The sequence below is a fragment of the Ursus arctos genome, unplaced genomic scaffold (assembly GCF_023065955.2).
Source record: "Ursus arctos isolate Adak ecotype North America unplaced genomic scaffold, UrsArc2.0 scaffold_16, whole genome shotgun sequence".
Lineage (NCBI taxonomy): Eukaryota > Metazoa > Chordata > Mammalia > Carnivora > Ursidae > Ursus > Ursus arctos.
In genome coordinates, this window is record NW_026622830.1 from 14,392,233 (window position 1) to 14,415,475 (window position 23,243).

General features: G+C 54.3%; 1 protein-coding gene across 2 annotated transcripts in view; it reads right to left on the reverse strand.

Moving 5' to 3' along the window:
* Positions 1-1,692: 1,692 nt before the first annotated feature.
* SLC12A5 (solute carrier family 12 member 5) overlaps positions 1,693-23,243 on the reverse strand; it is a 34,355-nt gene continuing 12,804 nt past the window's right edge. For both annotated transcript variants that reach the window (XM_044385625.2, XM_026503636.3), the window contains exons 2-26: positions 22,770-22,864; positions 22,322-22,453; positions 21,873-22,019; positions 20,412-20,466; positions 19,792-19,922; positions 18,000-18,241; positions 17,057-17,268; positions 15,260-15,430; positions 14,860-14,958; positions 14,648-14,705; positions 12,507-12,681; positions 11,769-11,887; positions 11,349-11,447; positions 10,284-10,403; positions 9,920-10,024; positions 8,659-8,827; positions 6,790-6,985; positions 5,740-5,909; positions 5,269-5,400; positions 4,300-4,407; positions 3,105-3,227; positions 2,813-3,012; positions 2,473-2,487; positions 2,085-2,218; positions 1,693-1,867 (exon numbers count right to left, since the gene is read on the reverse strand). In XM_044385625.2, coding sequence (XP_044241560.1) covers positions 1,776-1,867; positions 2,085-2,218; positions 2,473-2,487; positions 2,813-3,012; positions 3,105-3,227; positions 4,300-4,407; positions 5,269-5,400; positions 5,740-5,909; positions 6,790-6,985; positions 8,659-8,827; positions 9,920-10,024; positions 10,284-10,403; positions 11,349-11,447; positions 11,769-11,887; positions 12,507-12,681; positions 14,648-14,705; positions 14,860-14,958; positions 15,260-15,430; positions 17,057-17,268; positions 18,000-18,241; positions 19,792-19,922; positions 20,412-20,466; positions 21,873-22,019; positions 22,322-22,453; positions 22,770-22,864 — 3,299 coding nt within the window. In that variant the 3' untranslated portion in view covers positions 1,693-1,775. The remainder of the gene's footprint in view (positions 1,868-2,084; positions 2,219-2,472; positions 2,488-2,812; positions 3,013-3,104; positions 3,228-4,299; positions 4,408-5,268; positions 5,401-5,739; positions 5,910-6,789; positions 6,986-8,658; positions 8,828-9,919; positions 10,025-10,283; positions 10,404-11,348; positions 11,448-11,768; positions 11,888-12,506; positions 12,682-14,647; positions 14,706-14,859; positions 14,959-15,259; positions 15,431-17,056; positions 17,269-17,999; positions 18,242-19,791; positions 19,923-20,411; positions 20,467-21,872; positions 22,020-22,321; positions 22,454-22,769; positions 22,865-23,243) is intronic.

Sequence of the window (23,243 nt, forward strand, 5' to 3'; positions counted from 1 at the left end):
GCAGGGGGGGCGGGGGGCGGGGGGCTGGTGCCTTAGTACTTCCAACTTTCTGAAGAGTCTATCTGGCCCCCTCATCAAATCTCAGAGGGCTTGGCCTAACAGGCAGCTATCCAGACCTACCCCCAGCCACACCTGACCCCGTCTATAGATGGCAACAGCTCCAGCTCTCTGCCTTGGGCTCAAAGGGAAGGAGGTGGTGAGGTCAGGAGTACCCAGTAGCCCCAGCTCTGGGAGGTGGGCAGGTCGTCTAACTAGGTGCAAATGTCAGGGCCCTGGGGCTGGAGGTACCGAACCCAGTCCCAGAGGGCGCTGGAACGAGCATGCAGTGCCTGTCCCCCTTAGTAACGTGCCCCGGGGGAAGGGAACCCGCCCAATGCGCCTTCTCCAGGGATAGAGGGCGCCTCTGACCGGGCTGCTTGGAGCAAAAGCGCCACGGACTGGAGTTGGAGAAGCCAAAGGCCTTGGGTCCTAGTTGGAGGAGGGCAGAGAGGCGCTAAGAACAAAGCACATGGCGACTCTAGCCCTCCCCCAGGCCCAGGTGCCTGGGAGACGCAGCTAGAGGCCGCTGCTGGGCAGCGAGGCCCGGCCTCGGGACGCGGAGAAGGCGGCTGAGTCCCCGAGGCCGGAGCTGCCAGCTGCCGGATAGGGACAGGAGAGGGAACATCAGGGGCAACGCTGGAGCCTCCCCGGTGGGTCTGGCCCCTAAACCCAAATCGCTCCCCCTCCTCCCTCGCCTGTCCCAGGGACGCAACTCCGGGGAGGGGACGCCCTCCAGCTCCCCGGTTTCAGTCTTTGGCGAGGAGCCATGTGATAGGGGGAGCAGGCGACAAGCCGACGAGGAGCGCCGCCTGCTCCCCCAGCGAAGGCACGGGGGCGGGGCTTCCTGGGTCCCACCCCACCCCCGAGGAGCCCCTCCCCTGTCCCGGCTCCTGCTCGCCGGGAGCGGAGAAGAGGCCGCACGCTTCCCCGCAGCCGCTGGGAGGCGGATCCAGAAAAGCCGGACACTGCTCTCACCCCATCTCCGAAAAGAACTCGCGGGAAGGTCGGAAGCCAGGGGCGCGCGGGAAGGGCGAGGAGGCGAGAGCGGGGCGGGGATGCCGAGGGGCCAGGACCGCGACTCCCGCCTGGGCCGAAAGCACTTTTGCTCCCAAACTCGCGGACGTCCAGGAAAACCCAGCCTCCCGAGGCCACCGCCTCCCCCGGGCGCCCCCAGCGGGAGAGCTCGACAGCGGCGAGCAGAGAAGTCCGTTGCGCTTCTAGTCACAGAAATATGGGGACGTTAAAAATACACGCGATGTCTCCTGTACACTATGTATAGGCGCGGCCCCGCGCGGAGGGGCTGCGGATCCGGCCGAGCGCGGCCTCCCCACCGCGCGCCCTCGGGCCGCCGGGAGCCGAGCCCGCGACGGGGCGCCGAGGAGGACCGGGTGGGGCGGGGGAGGGGACGGGGCCGCGAGGCCCGCCGGGGCTCCTCTCGACCCCGCGCCTCCGCTCCCCGCGCCTCCCCGGCCTTATTGCAGCGTCTCCTCCCGCGGGGCAAGGCCGGGCCCGCGGAGCGACGCGCCAAAGGGGCGCTCGAGCTCCCGCCTCCGCGCGGGGCTGTCCTCTCCGAGTCAGCCCCGAGTGGCGTGGCCTCCGGGCTTCAGGCAGCGAGGGAAGGGGCCAGGGCGCGGGCACAGGGTCTGTATGTAAACGGTGACAGCGGCGGGGGGCGCGGCGAGGGCTCCGGGGCCGCCGGCCGGGCGCGCTCGGGCCCGGGTGGCAGGTCCTGGCTCTCAGGAGTAGATGGTGATGACCTCACGGCCGCCGCCGCGGACCAGCATCACCCGGTCCAGGTGCTCCGTGAGGACCTCGAGGAACTCCATGTCTGAGCGCGCGTCAAGGAGAAAGACTGTCCTCTTCATCTCCACCCCCCCCCACCCCGATGGAATGGGGGTCGCGATCGGCGCCTGGGAACCCTGGGCCCGCGTCCGGGTCCGACGTAACTGAAGCAGAAACGGGCTAAGCTCTTCCATCCCAGGGCTAGGACCCCGGCCCCCTGACGTCGCCTCGATTCCCCAACCCCCGCTTTAGCTCCAGGATACAATTTTCGTCACCGTTGCGGTTGCGCGGAGGTCCAGGCATGTTGAGCAAAACCAGCTTGGCATCCCGGGATTTCTTCACGATGACCTCGTTCAGCCGCACGGCCGTGTGCATGCGCCGCACGTTGGACTGGTTCCTGAGCGGAGGGGGGGGGGGCGGGGTGAAAGGGGAGGCAGAGGGGAGGAAGGCGCGTGAGCTGGACCCAGTGCCCTCCCAGCCCCAGGCGCACTGGGCCGCTCCCAACCGACTCAACCCCAGGCCTCTCCAGACTGGGCTATTCACAGAGACCCCAAAGGCCAGGACCACGAACTGAGTGTTCACGATAAAGTGAGGAGAGCAGCGACCCTGGCCAACCCAGAAGAGAGAATAAAAAAATCCTGAAGCACTTACAAATTCTCCCACTCCCTTCAGGAAACACAAGAGAAGCAAAGAGAAGAACAAGAGAGGGGTCAGAAGGAAAGACTGAGGACATGGGCCACCATCCCCCACCCCCCAGTGCATACAGGTCCCGCTCCCCCCAGCCACACCCCCTTCATTTGTTCACTGCCTACACCTGGGAGCGCTGACCCTCAGCAATCAGCCCAGCCCCCTAGCTCTCAGATGGGGGAACCCAGGCAAGGTTTGGGCTGGGCTTTCCAACCAGGACCTCCTCTGCTGTTTGCTCTGCCATGAGGAGCAAAGACCCTGTAGGTTCACCCCCGACCCCAGGCCCCAGCCCCCAGGCCCCTACGGCTTCATGCTGAAGAAGTCCTTGATGCCCTCGGAGGAGACCGGACTGGGGCCCTTATTCTTCTCTGCCACCGACTTGTCCTTGGTCCAGGTGAGATGCACCTTCTCAGGGTCGGCCTCGCCCTCCCCCTCAGGCTCCTCCCCCGGGGATGGAGAGCTGCTGGGGCAGCTGGGCGCGCTCTGGTCGTGGATCAGCTGCACCTGAGGGACCAACGAAGGAGCAGCACGTGATCCCTTTAGAGACTGAAGATTCTGCCCGCACCGGCTGGGGCCAGACCACCCCAGCTGCACACCTCTTCCTCTGGCTTCTCCTCGCTGTCACCAGCTGTCTCTTCTGGGACGTTGAGGCGGAGCCTAGTGTTGGCTGGATTCTTCCTCCGGATTGAGCCACGAGACTCATCGGTGATACTCTGGATCTAGGGAGTGACACGGGTTAGGACCAGCTCTGCTCTCACTCGCCAGCCATGCCCTGCAAAGAGCGACAGCCGGAGCTGACGTCCGGCCACGGATGCGCACTTCGGGAAACCGTACCAGTTGTTAGAATATTGCAGGGCTTTCACACCAAACAGCTGCTGTCCCGCTGACCTGGCCACAGCAACTCATGTGCAGAGCCCCGGCCGCCCCACCCTCCAGCAACCAAAAGGTTAACACTTGCCCCCCCTCCCCCTCAGGGCTCTTAGCGCAGGGCCAATTCTGATTGGTCAGTGCCCTTGCCATTTCTTACATTTTTTTTACGATCACCCCCGGGACCACATCGTTGGAGTGTTCACCCTTCCCAGCTCCAAGAGGTACCCATCACCCATTCCCCTGAGGATCCATTAACCCCAACCTGAGAAATACATTATTCACACCCAGGAGACCCCCTCAACCACGGTCTGTCACCCTCATCTCCAGGATCTGCCACCTACTCCACAGGCACCCTGTCACCTGCCCCCAAGAGCTCTTCAGTCCCCAGTCCCAGAACACCATCGCTCATTTCCCCAAGGTCTCCACTCTCTGGGGTGGGGGCTTTCATCCCAACTCCTGGGGACTAGTGGTCCCACATTACTCATTGCGCCTGAGAACTCTTCAACGACACCCTAGGAGTGTGCCCCCAACTCCCACCGTTAGCTACGTCCCTAAATAGCCATCTGTTACCCACTCTGGCGGGGTCTATCACATGACCCCTTGTCCCCCCAACTCGCAGCCCACACCCCTGAGGAATCATCATCCATCCATACTTAGCTTCCACTGTTCTTTGTTGGGCCCCAGAAGTCACATACAGAGGGGGAAATCCGTCACCCAGGCCAAAGCCCTCGGCATCGTGGCCGGCCCACTGCAGTGGGCCCCTGCTGCGAGGAAGCCCGGTGCTGGGAGGTGGGCTCGAGGGGGAGAAGGGTGATGAGTAACACTCTAGGGTGAAGACGGCGCCAGTGGCCAGGAGTGCGAGCCCTGGGCCCTCCCAACTGTGCAGACCCAGAGCTGGGAGCCCAGCCAGGGCAACCTCACCTCCCGCTCTCGCTCATTCTTGGTTAAATGCATCTGTTTGAGGATCTGGGAACGCTGCTCCATCACCAAGGTCTTCTCGTAGGTGTAAGCCGAGATGTCGCTCTCGTGCTGTGGGCGGGCAGGGACGGGGGCAGAGTGACAGGGGCACGGGAGGAAAGCATGAGTTCAGGGGCAAGGCCAAGGGAAGGAAGGCAGACCCCCTTCCTTCTGCCAGCCCAGGGCTTCTCTAGCTAATGACCTAGTTTAACCAATAGCTGCGGGAGGCAAGGACGAAGCAGAGGGCGATGCTCCTTGAAGGCAATGCAGCTCATTCCCTGCTCAGCCCAACGCAGGACCAGGCGTATGAATGGGTGAATTAATGAATGAGTAGATTAATTAATTACCTGGGTGAATGGAGAAAGGGAAGACATTTTATAAAGGAACACAGTGATGAATGAATACAAATATGGATGAATGGGGCTGAGTGAATGAATACATTAATGAATACACAGACGGATGGGTGGATGGGTAGATAAACTGAGGGAAAGGATGGATGAGGGGCTCTGTGGGGGGCGTGGGCTCTGAACCCAGCCTGCCAGGGTTTGAACCCTGCCTCTGCCACTTAGGTGTACTGTTGGGCAAATTGCTTAACCTTTCTGTGCCTCGGCTTCCTAATCTGTAAAATGAAAATGCTGATAGTTTTATCTGTTTCATGGGTTGCCGTGAGAATTAATATCTATAAAGTGCATGAGACAGTGCCCCACATGTAACGACATGGCTATTCTTAGAAAGGAGAGAGGGAGGGAGGGAGAGACGGATGGATCGATGGGTAGACTGACTCTTGGGTGACTATGTGAGAGGCTAAGAGGTGGATCAGGTTGGGGAGGGGATCCACCATCATAAGCTCATGGAATTTGAGGGTTGCCCTCTTCGGTACTGGGGCCAAGAGGAAAGAGGGCCAGGTAGGACTCCAAAACCTAGGGCACTCACCATCTCCACCACCTCGACCTCCGCTGTGATACGTAAGTGGTACAGAAAGGTGGTCAGGTCCTTCTTCATCTGGATGCTATTGTCGTCCATCTGGGCCACCGTGAAGATACGCATCTTGCACTTCCGCCAGACCTGGAGGAGTGAAGGGGACCCAGAAAGGTCCAGCCCAGATGCAGTGAGGAGATCGAGAGCCAGCACCTAGAGAGGACCCTGTCCCTCGCCCTTCCCGCCCACCTTCCCACGCCTACACGCAGACCCGAAATCCTCTATCTCAGTGGCCACTCCCCATAAAAACTCCCCTGCTTAGGGAAGGGTCCCCCAAGAAAGCATCCCTTGCCTGGGTTAAGCGTTGCTCTCTCTACAATGCAAGGACACCTGCAAGAGGGGACCCCATCAGTTCCCAACATCTCAGCCCCGCTTCCTGTGGAGGCTGGCCCCTGGCCAGAGCCCCTGAGCCACGCCCGCGCTCACCTTGTGGTGCCGGAGCAGGAAAGGCAACAGCATGAGCATGCCGCCGTCGTGAACGATCCACCAGACATCGATGCTGCCCTCGGAGAAGCGCTCAGGGTTCCCAGGGAACATGGAAACGTTCTTGGTGACCAGCAGGGCCAGGTGACCAGCTGTGGTTTCCCGGACCAGCTCTGGGAAGGCCAAGGAGAGGGCCAGATGGGAACACAGTGACCCTGGTCCCTTTCCCGCACCAAGCAGCAGCCACAGAGGCTCCTGGCACCCAGCGCCCCACGCCCGCTTTCCCCCACCCCGGCCTTGGACGGAGTCGTCAGAAAACCAGCATCCACGTAGGTCTCAACACTTCATTGTTGTTTGGATTTGGGAAAGCTTCTCAATCTCGCTGGGCCTCAGTTTCCCCACCTGTCAAGTGGCATTAACACCACCTGCCCTTCCTATTAGGAGCTCTTCTGTGCACGGCCTCGTTTATCCTCCCAACTGCCTTCTAACTACGACCCATCTCTTAAGGACACAGAATAGCCTGGAGGCACCAGCGCAGCCTCTAGAGGTACCAGCTGTGCGACCTAGAGCAAACTCCTCGATCTCTCTGTGCCTCCGCGTCACACCAGTAAAGCGGAGATAACAGGGACTAGCCCTCACGGGACTGCTGAGAGAATGAGAGCCTCAGAGAAAGCCTCAACTGGTCTGGCACACAGAACACAGTCTCCAAATGTTAGTGTTTATATTATAACCAGGAATCTAGTGCTCAGAGAGGGTGAGTCACTTGTGAACCATCACACAGCCCGAGGCGAGATATAGACCCGGGCCTCTCTGACTTCGCAGCTGCAGCTCTTTCCACGGCCCTCCACCGACTCCCTGCCAGCTCTGCAGGGCCCAAGACTATCTCCTTCACACCTGAGTCCCCAGCACCTGGCGCAGCGTCTGGCATGTGGCCAGCTCTGAATGCTGACACCTGCAGGTGCAGAATCCGCACCTGTCACGTCTGGGAAAGAGCACCCAGGCCTGAGAAGGAGAACCCACAGCCCCCGCTGCCCCCCGGCCTGCCCCGGTTACCAATGAAGTTCCTCCACGTCTGATGATCTTCCTTCTGCCGCCAGTTGCGGGGCCAGCCGACGAGTACAGTGTTGTGCTGCAGACCCCCGAGGCCCCCAGACTGAATCAGGTGCGACACGCCGTCACGCAGGTTGGAGGAAATCACTACCTGGCAGAAGCCCTTCACTTTCTCTGCCTCCATCAGGCGCCGGATGGACTGGGAAGGTGGAGGGGAGGGGATGGGCAGCATGTCAGACAATGATGAGCCTCAGGCCTCCCTGGCCTTGCACAGCCCCCTGTGGCCTCCCTTCCTCCTGTCTCTCCCCTCCATCATCACCATCTTCCTGAAGCTCAGCTCCGATCATGTCAGCCTCGGGCACTAGAACTGTGCATGGCTCCCCATCACCTGTGGCCTCCATTCCTTGTTGATCCCTCAAAGCTCTTCATGACCTTACCCCGCACTCGCCCCCACCCTGCCATCTCTCGCAGTCCCCCTGCAAGGCCTCCAGCACTGCCCGGACCCCTCCCCGCACTGTACATCCCACCCCGCCTGAAAGCACCCCCTACCCAGACCAGAAGGGAACTGGGTTTAAGACTTGCTTAAGGCCACCCAGCTAATGGATATCATTGTAGGGGTTCAACTCCAGGGCTCTGACTCCACCTCCCACACTCTGGACCCCTACCCTGATGTCAAACACAGAGGGCTTCAACTCCTAACTCTGCCACCTCCCAGCCGTGGGACCTTGGGCAAATCACCTAACCTCTGTGAGCCTCAGTTTTCCCATCTGTCAAATGGGGATCCTGACAGCTACCCCACATGGGAACAGGCAGAATTAGAAGACAGGATGCGGGTAAGGTGGAACGCAGCCTGACAGATTGTATACACTCAACACATTCTCTTACTCTGGTATGAACTCTAGTGAAGCACCTATCAACGGCAGACGGGTTTGAGAGCCTTCTGGGAATGTTCCATCTTCCCACTAGCCTGGGAGCACCCTGACGGCTGGGATTTGGTCTCACACACCCCCCCATCTCCCCAAGCCTGGAACGCAGCACATTCTCAGCCCCTGCATGTTGAAGGAACCTGACCAGCAGAGGCCTCCAGCTCTGGGCCTTGACAGATTGGTGTGAACAGCCCAGCGAGGCAGAAACAGCAACTGTCACAAGCCATTAGGGGTACCCCTCCCCACCTCTCCTCGCCTCCCTCCGGCCCCCTTTCCTTTCTCCACAACTAGTCACAGCCCCAAGGGGAGAGAGGCCTGGATCAAAGACAGAACCCACTTCCTCTGCTAGCCGCCAGGTTCCAGACACCTGTTAGTGCCCCGTCCTGCACGAGCCACGCACCCCTGTCCACACTGGCTCTGGACTCTGAGAGCATGGACTGGTGGATGCAGACAGGAGCAGGTGACCCAGAGCCAGGGACCCAGGCTCAAACCCTGACTGTGCTTCCAGCCAGCTCTGTGACTGTCAGCAACCTGCCTTCCCTCTCTGGGCCTGTTTCCTCCTATGCTGAATGTGGGTACTCACGCTGCCAACTGCACGTGGTGTGGGGATCAGGAGAATCATGGATGTGAAAGTCTGGAGTAGGAGTCAAGCAGTCCTAATTTGAGTCTCTGTTTTCTGTCCTTAGACAAATGCCCTGACCCCCTCTAAGCCTCAGTTTCCTTATCCATCAAATGGGCCCTTTGGGCTCTGATGGTCTTTGGTTCTGAGAGCTGGATTCTAAGGAACTCACTCTCTGAGTCCTTAGATTCCTCTTCTAAGGAAGATGACAGAAGAGCCTGAACCCCCTTTGATCCCAAGGGTGGGAAGGAGGGAAAGTGTAAAGGGACAAGGGCTGTCTTCCTGAGTGCCCTGCCCTTCCCCATCCCCACTAGGGCCTCAGCTCACCTCCTCTGCCCGCTGGGCCTGGGGATGGTTGTCCAGAAAGGTGCCCTCCAGGACGGAGCCCACGATGGTCAGGCCCTTCCCTGCCTTGAGCTGGGAGGTCAGTGAGAGTAGCTGCGGGTGTACCACATTCTGGTCTTGGTCCACGCGCACCAGCACCAGCAGCTGTGGCCTGAAGAGGATGCGAGGTGGTCCATACAACGCCCACCCAACCTCCACCCGCCGTACACCACACACCCACACCCCATAAGCTGGTGAGGTTACTAGCCATCCGTCCTCTATACCCCCATTCCCACCCACCCATCCATCTATTTCCTTGAACGTCAACCCACCCAACCAGCTCCCTCACAGCCACCCCCCACCCCCCCACTCATCTCTCATCCACCTCATTTATCCATCCATCCATTCACCCACCCACCCATTTTATCCATCAGTCACCCACTCGTATCCACACCAACTTACCTATACATGGATTAGTCATCTAATTATGACATCCACCTGCCACCGTCCATTCACACATTCATCTGTTCAGCAATCACCCTCTGATACGTATATACACTTGGCCATCGACCCAACTATGTATCCATTCATTGCCTTTTGCATTTGGCCCCCCATCCAACCCACCACCCATCAGTTTGAGAGCATTCTTTAAGCACTTGGGGCTAGACCCTGTGCCAAGCATCTAAGAATTCACATATAACGCAAAGCTCTGGTCTCCGGAAGCCCCAGTTCAGTAGACATCAGCAAGGGTTGAGAGGCGGGAGGTAAAAATTCTGCTTTCAGTTCTGCCTTCCGTGACCTCTGAGACCCTCTCTGGCCCCTGACTTCCACATGAATAAAGAGGAGGGATTGTTCTGAATCTAGAGAATTCTAGGAGCCCCTATAACTCTCCAAATGAATGAAGCCACGTCTCCCAGAGCAAATGCTACACGATATTCCATTCATCTGTCTCTGTGTGTGCCTTCTCCATGGAACTGTTAGCTTACTAGGTCCCCGCAGACTGGAAGGGGGCCTGGCACATATCCTGCCTTCGCACATTTTTAAAACATAAGATGGAATGAACAGAGGGATGAAGAGAGGGAAGCTCAGCCTGGGCCGGGTGCTGCAGGTGGGAAAGGTCAAACTAGGCTGGGCTGAGAAGGGGAGGGGAAGGTCAGATCATTGTGGAAGGCACAGCACTCACCAAACAAAGAGGTGAGGAGGTCAGACCCTGTTCCTTTCCTGCCCTTCCCCTGGGCCGTCCCACGTGTGCCTGGCCACTTACCTCCAGTTCTTGGTATGTGGGGGCCCTTCCTCCAGGCGTAAGAGGGCGTAGCGTGCTGCGCTGAGGGACAGGCCTCGGATCCCGTCGCCCCACTCCTTCTCCGCCCTGGGGGCCAGAGGGGCAGAAAGTCAGGGGTGTCAGGAGGCCCTGTGCACACTGAAGTGGCCGCCCCGGGGCAGAGGACGTGCAGCCATTCTGCCGGCTCCTTTTCTCAGAGCTTCAGCCCCTCCCTCAGCTCCTGTCTTCTATTCCCCAGTCCCAGCCCTCCCCTACTCTTACCTTATCCCCATCCCCTCCCATCCCTTAGCCTCTCCCAGCCCTCCCCATTCCCTCCTCCCCATTCCGCCCCCCACCCCACGCTTACCCTCGGTACTCGATATACTTGTAGATGAGCCCGGCAATGAGCATGGCCACCAAGGCGTAATACCAGGAGCAGATAAACATGAGGGCCAGGCAGAGGCTCATGCCCAGGAAGGAGAGTGTCCTGGACAATGGGAGGAAGACCCAGCCTCTGAGCCCTGGCAGGACTGTCACTGGAGCTGGGGCTCAGACAGCAAGAGTGAGATGGAGCAGGGCCTGTGCAAGAACTGGGAGGTCTAGGGTTGCTCGGGTCTGGGGGAACTCACACCATCATCTCCATGCGCGGCACCATGGGGATATGGGACCCTCTGGATGAACGAGCAGCCACAGACAGGGCACCACCCCAAGCCCCACCCAACTCCCAAGTCAACACACTGCCTTGTCCCAGTGCCTTAGACCCTGCCTGACCACCCTGCCAGAGGGCTTCCAAGGCAGACGTCTCTGGAGAGAGTTGTAGGCAGGATCTCCGGTAAGAATGTGCCCCAGGAAGAAGGGACTGGTAGAGCAGGGGCACTAAGATGGGAGTCGGGCAGCCCAGGATCTCGTCCAGGTATGCCACAGTCTTTCTGGGTGATGTGGGGCCAGTCCCTTCCCCTCTTTGAGCCTGTTTCCTTTCTGTAGAGCCAGTATGGTCATTCCTGCCCCGTCTGCCCCAGGGGCAACCGTAAAGTAAAATGACCAGAAGAGCCCCAGGCTCCGCATTAGAAGCATCTTCTTACACTAAGCCCTGTAACACTCATGGGGGCCCCAGGAGGTCAGGGCAGTTGTCACCACCACTTCATAGCTGAGGAAATGGCTGTTCCTCCTCCAGACTGTAAGATGTTGAGTGTGATGCACAGGGAGGGAACACAGCCGAGACCGTAGACGACCAGGTTGTATTACTATCTGTGATTCAAAGGAGACCCTCTCCGGAACCTTTCTCATGCTAGTCGGGCTACAAAAGCTGGAGAAATGGGCTCCCAATTTAATCTGGGATCCTTAGACCTCGGGGATGGGCTAGGGTGAGGTGGGGGTTGGGGTGGAGACAAGAGGTGGTTCCATCAGGCAGGGAAGGGGACAGGGCACCCACCAGTGGTAATATCGAAAGCGTGGCCTCCAGTTGGGCGTCCTCAGCAGTGTCTGCACCGCACAGGCCAGGTTCACAAACATGTAGCACATCAGGAAGAACCTAGAACACAGAAAAGCCCCAGGAGAGACAGAGTTGCAAAGGGAGGCAGAAAGAGAAAGTGAAACATAAAGAAAGAAAGGAGGAAAGAGGATAAGAAATTGGGGAGGTGGTCAGATCACGTTCTGGTGCTTAGGAAGGGATTCAAAGGCCAAATCCCCTTACAACACACCCTGATGCACGTGGGCATGAATCTCCATATAACAAAAGACAGACTGTTAAACAACTGGGTGGGCTATCCAGGGTCACAACTGGAGGATCCAGGTAGAGAGACACCCCCTCCACCCCCAGAGCTGATGGGGAGGGCAAGAGGCCAGCACGCACATGGACAGGATGGGGGCAACCTCGTCGAGGGACGCGATGAGGATGCCGATCTCACAGATGCAGGCAGTCAGGAGCAAGGCCCATGTTGGCTCTCCATTTGCTTTGCCGTGGCCAAAGACCTGGGGACAGAGCCACCATCATAGAAGTCCCAGATCCTAGAGACTTCTCGTCTCTCTTTTCCAGTCTTGGGGACTAGTGCAATAGAGGCAGGATTCCCCTAACCAGTGAGGAAGTAGGGAGAGAATGCTGTATTCCTCACCCTTTAGGGGTACCCAAGGGGATGCCAGGCTTTGGCTGTGTGTCTCCCACTCTGGCATTGGTACCTCAGAGCAATGAAGTTCGAATGGTCCCTTAAGGGGAAAGGAAGCACCTGCAGGACAGATGGAGAAGAGCTACAGGGGCCAGCAAGGGGCCATGACTGTGTGCTCCATAAATCTTTTATTTTTTTAGCACCATGGACAGAGCCACACTTTTCTTGCCCTTTGGCTGTCTCCCTATCTGATCACTTGGCCAAAAGAGGGCCATTTGTTTCTCCCCTAAGAGCAGACAGCTCTGCCCAAAGAGATGGCACTGCCATGGGCCAAATCCCAAATAAGGCACATCCATTCTTCTTAGTGGTAGTGCAGAGCGGAAGGGCCCCAGGGGGCCTTGGCTCACTGGGTGGCCTCCCTGGGCAGTGGCTTGGCTGGCTGGTGTAGTGGATGGGCTGTTCTTCCCACACTCTGCCCCCCCACTGACCTGCAGGAAGGGCACTATGCCATCCCGGGAGATGGCCTGCAGCAGGCGTGGCGCCCCCGTGAGGCTCTGCAGCCCAGCCCCACAGGTGGAGAAGAAGGATCCGATGACAATGACCCAGGGGGACGGCCAGGCCAGTGTGCCCACCACCAGATTGCCATTCACAGCTTCGCCAAACCTGGAATGAAGGGACAGGAGATGCCGGGTGAGCAATGCCGCCTCGATTTCCAGGGCACATCTCCTACACCAACCTCAGGACCAGCTGTATGCCCACCGCAGGACTAGGCTCTAAGGGAGCAAAGGGGGAGACAAAGCTCCTAACGCCGTGGGCACTTTCCATCTGTGTGACCTTGGGCAACTCATTTAACCTCTCCTTGCCTCAGCTTCCTCAGCTGTAAAAAAGAACCATCATAAACCTATCTCATGTGATTGGTGACAAGGTAAAAGGAGATAACACAGGTAAAATGCTCAGCACCATGCCTGGAACAAGATGGTTAGAGTGATTATAGTAAATGGTCAATTGTGTAATAATTATACTAATCTGGCAAAATCTCTTAGCTTGTTAGAACCTGGGTCTCCATCTGAAAAATGGGGTTCTAACTTAATTTAAAAGTTTTTTTAAAAAGAAAATAAAGTACAATTAGAAACAGATTTGTAGATTTTTAAAAGAAGAAGAAGAAGGAGGAGGAGGAGGAGGAGGAGGAGGAGGAGGAGGAGGAGGAGGAGGAGAAGAAGAAGAGGAAGAAGAAGAAGAAGAAGAAGAAGAAGAAGAAGAAGAAGAAGAAGAAGAAGAAGAAGAAGAAGAAGAAGAAGAGGGAGAAGAGGAAGAGGAAGAAGAAGGAGAAGAAGGTTTGTTTTTCTCAAAAAAAAAATAGGGTTTGACCTCATTGTGTGGTCACGGTCGTGTGGTGTGAGAATCAAAGAAAAGCATTTTCTAACAACGGCACTATCTTAAATTGAAAGGTGCTGCCTCGGTCGGTGGAGAGAGCCCTGTGACTGGAATGTGCAACCAGAGCTATGCTCGCATGGGCCATTGCTGAAGGACTACAAGAATCAGATGAAGGGTTTTACTGGTTGACCTGCTGAATCCCTTGCAATCCTGTGGGAGGTCTATGATTAAATGAAATAAGTGGAGATTAAGTTGCCCTCAAAAGTGAATACGTGTAATATACGCAAATGGTCCATTTGGCCAGGTCACTCCCCTGCTTAAAACCTGTCAAGGTTTCCCCGATTTTCTATAAAATAAAGCTCTAATGTCCTGGTACCAAAAACCAGGCTTCCAGGACTAGCTCTGGCCTCATGACCCCATTCCCCACCTTACAGAAGCCAGGACAGCACCATGGAAACTGACTTCTGTAGCCAGACCTCCTACTTCACCCTGCTGGTGGAGCATGCCCACACCTCTCAAAAGTGTATACTCCAGAAGCTCTGAATTGCTTATAACTACAGGCACCCACGTGCACACGCGTGCGTGTACACACGCACACAGACACACACAGCTGTTTCTCTCCTCTACCTTTGCTCATGCTGTTCCCACCGCCTAGAATGCGCTTCCCACTCCTAGTCACATAAGGAATCTCTATGCAACATTTAAAGTGAGAAGGATAAATGGGGAAATGTGTATAAGGCACTTCCAGCATCACCCCCTCCTCCCCACGCCCCTGGGGACTGGATTGCAGTCTCCTGCGCACTACCAGAGCCCCTGTACTTTACTGTGTCCCACTCCTGCTGCTCTGCTTTCCAAGTCTGTTGTCGAATATGGTTACCAGCCCCCAAAGAGCTCCTTCAGCACAAAAAGCATGTGTTATTTATCTTTATCCCCCCCCCCCAGAGCTCTGGACAGACCAACACATAGACGTCAAGGAGATGTTAAATGGGTTAATAGATTTTAAAGGAAAAAAAAAAGGAAAGTAGTATTATTCTAGAAAAGAGAGAGAGAGAGAGAGAGAGAGACACCATCCAAGCTTCTAGAGCAGGATAAAATATAACATAAGAGGGTGAGTTTGCAAGCAATCCCCTGTGACCTCCCTCCCACAATTCCCTCTTGCACAGGCTCCGCAATCCCTGCTGGGTCTGTTTTCCCAGAACTTGACCCCCTAGTACCCACCACCCAGAAGAGGATCAGCCCTGATTCCCTTACTCACTTGTCCCGCAGGACGACCCCCTCAATGCAGGCCCCGAACAGAACAACAGAACTGATATCTGTAGCAGAGGATGAAGGAGAATCCCCGGGGTGACATTCCCCTTTCTCCCACCCCCTCAGCCAGCCGAGCCAGCCAGCTGAGGCAGCAGCTTCAGCTGCCCTCCCTCCAGGCTTCCCAGCCCAATGTGGTCCCACCCCAGCAGTGCAGGATACAGACAGCAGAGGTGGTGGCAATGGCCAGGATGGTGCCAGTGGGAATTGACTTCTGGGCATCCCGTAGGTCCCCCGAGCGGTTAGAACCAGCCATGATCCCTGTGAATAGAGGAGGAGCTAGGACAGGGTCCACAAGAGACCAGACAGAACAAGAAGAAAGGACACCAGGCCCTGAGTCCGGGAGCCTGGGACCTAGTCCTGGCATAGCAACTGGTGTGAGAACTTGGGTATATGAATTGGCTCTTCCTGGACTTAATTCCCTCATCTGGCAATGAGAGCCAGATTGTTGGTTCCCGGCTAGGTGATGAGATTGTAGGACTAAGAAATTCCCCACATCATCATTGACTTTCTCTATCCATCACTCCCAGGCAGAGTCCTCCCTCTCTGAGTTCCCCTTCACCTGTGACTGAGGGGAAGTAGATGCCAACCAGCAGGGTGAAGTAGGAGGTCATATCACTGAAGACATAAGGATGGTCCATGTCGACAGGGGTGCTCTCCGCCAGGCCCACCGAGGGCATCCCACGCCTCTCCACAATCACCCCTTTGGTCAGGTAGGAGCTCCAGAGGTTCTCTGTGGAAGGAGACAGGGTACTCAGGAGGAAAACTGGAAGTCAGTGTGCTAGAGCTCTAGGGCCAAGAGGTGGGGTGCGCAAAAAAGAAGGGTCAAGGTCAACCACTTCTCACTCCTCTGGGGGCCTTGGCTCTATATTGTTTCCACCAACATTTCCTAAGCTCCAGCTTTGGGCCAAGCTATGTGCAGAGGGCCAGGCCATGGGCAGATCTAATCCTTGCCCTCAAATAGTCCTGTCTAGTGGGGTAAAAAAAAAAACATATAAAGACCTATCTCAGACTGATTCAATACATCCCAAACGGATCTCAGCACCCAGCCACCTCCAACCAGCTCCTTTTTTGTATCCCTTATCTCAACAAATGACACCACCATCAATTCAGACAGCTTCACGTTGCCCTCAACTGCTCCCCTCCCCATCTCCATTTCGAAACCATCTCCAACTTCTGCCCATTATTCCTTCTACATATTTCTCAAATATGCTCCTTCTCTCCTTTCCAGAATTCCCCCACTTCTGTACTACTGACATTTTGGGCCAAACAATTCTTTGTTATGGAGGGCTGTCCTACAGCACTGTAGAATGTTCAGCAAAAGCCTGGTTTCTACACATCAGAAGTCAGTAACAACCATCTAGTTGTGATAGCCAAAAATGTCTCCAGACATTGCTGCATGTCTCCGGGGGGACAAACCAGCCATGGGGGAGAACCACTGCTCCACTCCCACTGACATCACTCCATCACTCTAGGTTAGAAAACCACCATCTCTCACCTGGACTCAGCATCAGCCTCCTCCTGGACTCCCTGCCTCTGTTCTCTCTCCCTTTAACCTCATCCATATTCGCAGCCAGAGTGAACCTTTAGAAATGATGAGCTGACCATGTCCATCCCTTATCTGAAAACCCTTTGGTGGATCCTCATTGCCCTCAGGACATGGTTCAACTGCTTCAACATGGCTTCCAAGGCCTGCCACAATCTGGCTTATGCCAGCCTCTCTGATATCATTTCTTGCCCCTCTTTCCTTTGTACTTTATGCCCCAGTTATACCAAATTATTTGTGGCTGGAAGGACACAGTATGCTCTTCTCTGTCTGCATGCTTTTAGGCAAGCTGTTCTTCTGCCTTAATTCCTTTATTCCCCTAGTATAGCTCAAAATCTCTTATTTTTCTTTCAAAACCCTCCTCAGATGAGTCTAGGAAGTCTTGCCTTGCCACCTTATACACATGACCACTCACTCCCTTGTGAGGTCTCTGTTCATTGAATGCACATCTACTCATATCATAATTTATTTGCTAATACATCTGTGTCTGCCATTAGACTCCTTGAAGCCAAGGACTGTGACTTATTTATGTCATATTCTTGGCACTTAGCACAGTGCTGGACACTACGTAGATGCTTAGTGAATAGTTGTTAAACTGATGACTTTCTTTCCCACTAGGTGGTGAGATATTTGAAGGCTCCCTTTCACCTCTATTCCTCCATGATGCCAAGGACAGAATATGGCCGAGAGTAGGTGCTCAACTAAAACCGATTGAATTTAAGTGAATCCCAAGGAGAGTTCCTTAATCCTGACCGTTTAACCCACAATCCCCATAGTGTTCCCTGGACACCAGCCCTCTTCCCTCCCCCAGACCTTTGATGAGGCCACTGGCAGCGCCAGGGATGCCCTGGATCTCCGTGACATTGTTTCGGGTGAAGTACTCATCACAGGTGGCGTTGAGGAAACGGGAGGAACAGAAAAGGCCCCAGAGCCGTGTGGTCACCGTCTCATTTCCTTCCCAAGCCAGCTTGGCACAGACATCAAAGCCATGGCGAGACAGTGTGCGGTTCCCCAGGAGGCAGATCCTAGGGAGAAAAACAAGGGAGGAAGATGGGGGAGGGACATAACCTTGCCTTGGCTTCACAATAAAACCACCGGGGAGGCTCTAAAAAAACACAGATCCCGGGGCCCCGTATCCACAGATTCTGATTTAATTGGGATGGAGCCCAGAATCAGTGTTTTTTCAAAGCTCCGCCAAGTGATTTTAATATGCAGCCACCCCAAAGAAGCACCGTTTTTGTGCAATGCTATGTTTCAGCACCCTGGACAGCAGTCTCCGTGCGTCATCCTGGCAGTGAGCTGTAGGGGGATCTGTCCTTAAGAAAGAGGCAGAACCCACAGAGATCCGAGCCCCTAGACCCTCTCCTCTGTGACCTTTCCCATGATAGAGAAGGTGTCCAACACTAATACATTGTCCTATTCCAGGAATTTGTCCCGAGGAAATGCTTCCCTAACATAGAGAGTCATCCCTTCAGAAATCATTCCACTTGGTTCTTCCTAAGTCCACCCCACCCGCAAGCAGTTGACCCTCACAGGGAAAACTCTGCCCACCTCCAGAACACATTACTCCACCCTACAGAGATTTCCCCCAAACCAGGAGAGATTTTCCCTCCCAAAGGAGGTTGCTCTGAATCCACAATCACTCAGATTTTGAGAGATGAGGAGAGGGAGGTTGGCAGAGGCTGGCATCGCAGACCCTGAAACCGAGCCAGGGAGGAGAAGGACAATGTCTTAGGCTCAGAGCAACAGCACTTACGGGAAGTTGGGAGGGTCGAAGGCAGATTTGATGACCCCGGCATAGATGGCCAGGATGGAGAGGATGACACAACCCAGGAAGACAAGGGCAAACTTGTTGACATACTTGACTCCCACAAATACCACAGTGGCCATGCAAGTGAGCACACAGGTGCCATACACACGCATATTGTTCAACATGGCTGCTGCCTCCCCGCTGGCATCTTCTGCCTTAAAAATGGCCATAGCTGGGAAGAGGTAAGCCTGTGGAAAGGGGGCAAGGAGGTCAGGTGAGTGACACAGCAAGAACCAGCTAAGAATCACCCCCCGGAATATAACCCAAAGTGCAGGAAGCTCTTTGGAGTAAAAACATCCTCATCACATCATATTTACAGCAGCATAAGACTGGAAATGACATCCACTGATGGGAGGAAATGGGATCATCTGTATTCTTTTTGCACATGTGTATTTTCTAAAATTTCCATACCAAATATTAATACGTTTATATTCTTAGAAAAGTTATTTTCGCTTGTAAATGATATTTACAAAGGGAGTTTCTAGTTATTTAGGGAGACCTATAGAGTTCTATTTTACAAAGACAGAATACAATATCACACAGTAAAATAAACCCAAAAAAAATAGAAGGAAATACACCAAAATGTTAATGGTGATTTTCCTTGGGCAATTATTATTTCTCTTTTTACATTCTTTGATATTTTTCCAATTTTATGCAATGGGCAGAATTGCTTTTATAATAATTTTTAAATTATTTAATCTGCTTAAGTCATGGAAGTCTATTATTATCCTCCCAAAATTTGGCTCCTTGGGTCTTTTATGTGCCATCCATCCTCCCTGTCCCCATACTCGTCTGTTCTGCCCCCAAACCAGAAGCTGCATTTTTTAATTCCAGTTCTCCAAGACAGTCTGGTAGAGTGGACAAGCACTGGCTTTGGGGTCAGAAAGGCACAGGTTCATATCCCCTCCACATGTTCCTTAAAATCCCTGAGCTCTGCTTTCCTCATCTGCAAAACAGGGACATTATTTAACTCATGGAATAGTTGTAAGGATAAACTAAAATGATAAATTTCAGGCCATGGGGCCTGGATAAGTTAGGGGCTTGGGAAATGTCAGCCCCACTTTCTATATACCAGGGAACCCTCCTCAGCTCCCACCTCTTCCTGGAGGGGCAGGAAGAGCCAAGACCCACATCAGCAGCCTCTCCTTCAAATACTGCCCAAATCTGACTTCGTCTCATCAGTCACTACTCCTAATAGGTCTCTTCACTCAGGCCCCTCATATCCTTCTTCTCTTTTGCAACCCATTGGTCATCAGCCCCGGACAATGAACATCCACAGAGAAATCAGCACAGTTCCAGGCACGTGGAAGGCAATCACGAGATGCAGCTATTGTGTAACATTAGTTTTGTTATTTCTACCACGATTTTACTCTTATCAACCCACCTCTGGCACTTGGTAGCTAAGTGACCTTGAGCAAGTCATGTCACCTCTCTGAGCTTCTCATTTGTGAAATGGGCATAATAATACTTAATCCTTGTGAGGATTCAAGATAATGACTGTAAAGCAATTGGAACTCTGCTGAGAGCACAGTGGGTGCCCGATGAACGACAGCTGTTCACGTTACGTAATTACTGTATCTTGTCTCCCCAACTAGACTGTGGATTCTTTAAAGACAGAACCACATCTGACTTCCTTTTGGCCTAAGTGGCTTGGACCTCTCCCTAGGAGGTCTCCAAGGAGCAATGGTTAACTGACTGACAGTCTGGAACCCCACACCTCCTCCTTGGCCCCTCTCACCAACAGGATTTCGATGGTGCCCAGGATGTACATGGCCCCAGCAAAGGTAGTGCCCAAGTAGAAGCAGAGGCCCACGGCGCCCCCAAACTCTGGGCCCAGAGACCTGGAAATCATGTAGTAGGAGCCGCCAGCTGCAGAAAGAACCTGGTGTCAGCAAGAAGTTCAAGGAGGGCTGGGCTGCCGTTGGGGGCGAGGGTGCTCAGGGACAGAGTTGAGAAAGGCGTTGTTCTGGGCCTCACACCTTACAGGCTGCAGCCCTAGGACTGGTGCTTCCACCAGCCACTCTGAGTGGATTTTGCTGTACTAATTACCATGTTGCTAATTACCCTTCTAAGGAGGTCATGGCTCAGAAAAATAGGATGACAGAGAGGAGGGTCTCAGGCAAAGGGAGATCTTGCATTGCCCTGTTCAACTCCATAAACTGCTTCCCTCCCTTCCCCTAAATACCACTGCCCCCACCTACGCCACCAACATCACAGCCCAGCCCCTAGCTTTGCAGTATTGCCTCTCTTGGTCCTGACAGCCCAGAAAGCCTACAGCCCTGCCCCTCCTTCCAACTATCCAGGCCCCCCTCCCAACCATCCAGGCCCCTTTCCCCTCCAAGAAGCCCCATCACATACCAGGTACAACACCATTGGTTGCAATTGCACTCATAGAGATGGCCGTGAGCATTGTCTGTGAGGAGAGAGATCATCAGAGTGGCAGCTAGGGTGGGGGCCGCAGTGCCCTGGGTAAAGGCCAAACCTTATACCCCATAAACACCTGCCAAACCCACAAGTCCTTGCTGAGCTTCTCCCTGGTCCTGTTCCAACTTCTACTCCTGCCAAGTCCTTCTTGTCAAGAAAACCTCTTATTCACCACACACATGGAAGAATCACAAGCTACTTGTGCTCATCAGAGAGCTCTGGAAATCCCAGCTTGACCTCTGACCAGCTGTGTGACCGGGACAAGTCACTTCACTTCTCTAAGCCTCAGTGTATTTACCTATAAAATAGGTGCACTGTATTCCTGCCTAAATCATAAGTGAATCCGATCCTGAGCAGATATGTGACAAACGCAGACCAAGGGACATTATACAAAAGAACTGACCCATACTCTTCCGAAGTGTCAGTGTCATGAAGGACAAAAGAGGAGGAGCTGTTCCAGATTAATGGAGGCTGAAACAAGCTCATAAATGAATATGAATGTGATCTTGAATTTTCTTCAGTTACCGAGGATGGGATTGGGACAATTGGCAAAATCTGAGTAAGGCCTGCAGCTAAAGCATGATTAAGGTGTCACTACTAAGACATCATTAATGACTCAATGTTAGTTTCCTGATTTTGGTCATTGTACTGTGGTTATGTAAGGGAATGTCCTCGTTTTTAGTAAACACACGCTGAAGGATTTAGGATAAAGAGGCATCACGTCTGCAACTTGCTCTCCAATTCAGGGGAAAAAGGTACTTACAGACAGGATGGAATAAATACGATAATATGTTAACATTTGTTCTATTCTTGCAAATTTTCTATATGTCAAAATTATGTCAAAATAAAAGTTAAAAAGAAATAAAATAGGCGTACTAGCGTCAGTCCTGGCTACCACACACGCGGAGCTGGCTCTAGGGTCATGTGTGAGGAAGTGGAAACCTGACAAGAAGTAGGTATTTCGTGAATATTTGATTTTTTTAGGCAGGATGGAAAGGATTCTGTTACAAAGCTGTTGTAACACGCTCCCCTTTTTTGTGAGCCTGAGCCGACCAAAATGTTAATGACTGCGGTTTTTGAGGTGGATTTGATTTCCTTCGGTACGCCCATCTTTTTCGTCAATGAATCTGCATTACTTGTGTAATTATACACACACTCACACACACACACATACACACACACACACAGATCCAGGTGAAACCTGGTTAGTGGCCATCGGGGACCAGCCTGTGAGGTGCAGGAAGGACCAGTCAGACCTAATTTACTCTCAAAGATCATACGCAGTGGTTCCTATAAAAAGCTCAGGTCTCATGCTTCCCCTCCTCCCTCCCCCCACCCCAGGTCCCTGCTCTGCCCCAGCGGTCAGGGGGTGGGGAGGAGGAAGGCGTCACTCACGCAGGAGCAGCAGATGAAGACCATGCAGAAGGCCTCCATAATGCCTGCGATGCCCACCACCCACGTGAGCCGCAGGAAGAGGATAACACCGAAGATGTTCTGTAGACACGGGAGGTACACGCCCATGAAGGTGCCCATGCGAGGGGCCTGCCAAGGAGGCCAGCGTCAGTCCCTGCAGCCCCTAATCACTGCGAAGCCCCAGACCCACTCCTTCTCCCCATTCCCCACCCCCCACTCTCCTCCTTTCTCCACCCCCATCCCTTCATCCCTCTCCCCTCCTCCTTCCATCTCTATCCCTCATCTCCCAACCCTCCCTCACCCTCAGCCCCTAACTCCTAGCCCTCTCCCTCCATCATCCATCCCTTCAACGGACACTCTTTGGTCTCCCCATCCTTTGTCCCCTCCACCCCTCTCCGTCCCTCATCCTTTTTTTGCCCCAAGGCCCTCACCTGCACTGGCTTCTTTTTTCCACCCTCATTGTTTTCTGCCTCTTCATGCTCCCTACTTCCTTGGGGCAGGTTGGTGTAGTTGGCCAGGCCACTGAGCAGGGAGGACACCATGGGGCTGGTGTCCATCTCCTCCTGTGGAGGGGGGGTGACAGTGGTAAGACCCAAGGGCCTAGGGAAGGGATAGGCGAGCTACGTGGTAGGAGGCTGGGAGAGATGGGGGCAAGGAAGTCAAATCACTGCGGCTGGGATGACATGGGGAAGGAGGAGGAACAGGCACGGAAAACAGGGAAAAGGGATGGCGGGATAAGGAGAGGGAGTAGCAGGGGTGACGGGAAGGAGAAGCAGGTGGACCTGAGAAGGACATGGAGAGGAGGACACCTCCTGAGGAAGGGAGGGATGGCAGATAAATGGGGAAATGAACGGGGGCAGGCACACCCCAGCAACCCACCTCGAACAGGGCCATGTTCTTGCCATCGTACTCCCTTCCCTTCTCTGTGTCAGTGCTGTTGATGAAGGGGCTGCTCTCCTTGGGGTTGCCATCACCTGGGAAGGCAGAGGAGTCAGGGGTCTGGTACCAGCTGGTTGTCATCCCCCTGCCTGCGCATCCAGCTGTGTGGCCACTTGAACTCTCCGAACCTCCGTTTGCACATTGGAAAGAAACAGAGCTAACAATGTCCCGCTGCAGTGTTTTGTTGACAGCACGTATAAAGAGCCCAGTGCACTCCCTGGCACATACTAAGTTTTTAATTAACATGTGAGTACTTCCTTGCTCTTGGGGGTCCTTCTTCATTCACCAGGGCACCCTAGACTCCCCAGGTTCCCCTCCTTGACCGTACCTGGGACCATGCTGGTGTTGTGGGGAGGAAGCATGCTCTGTCCCAGAGGCAACGATAGAAAACACTACAGCCAGAGGCTCAAAGGT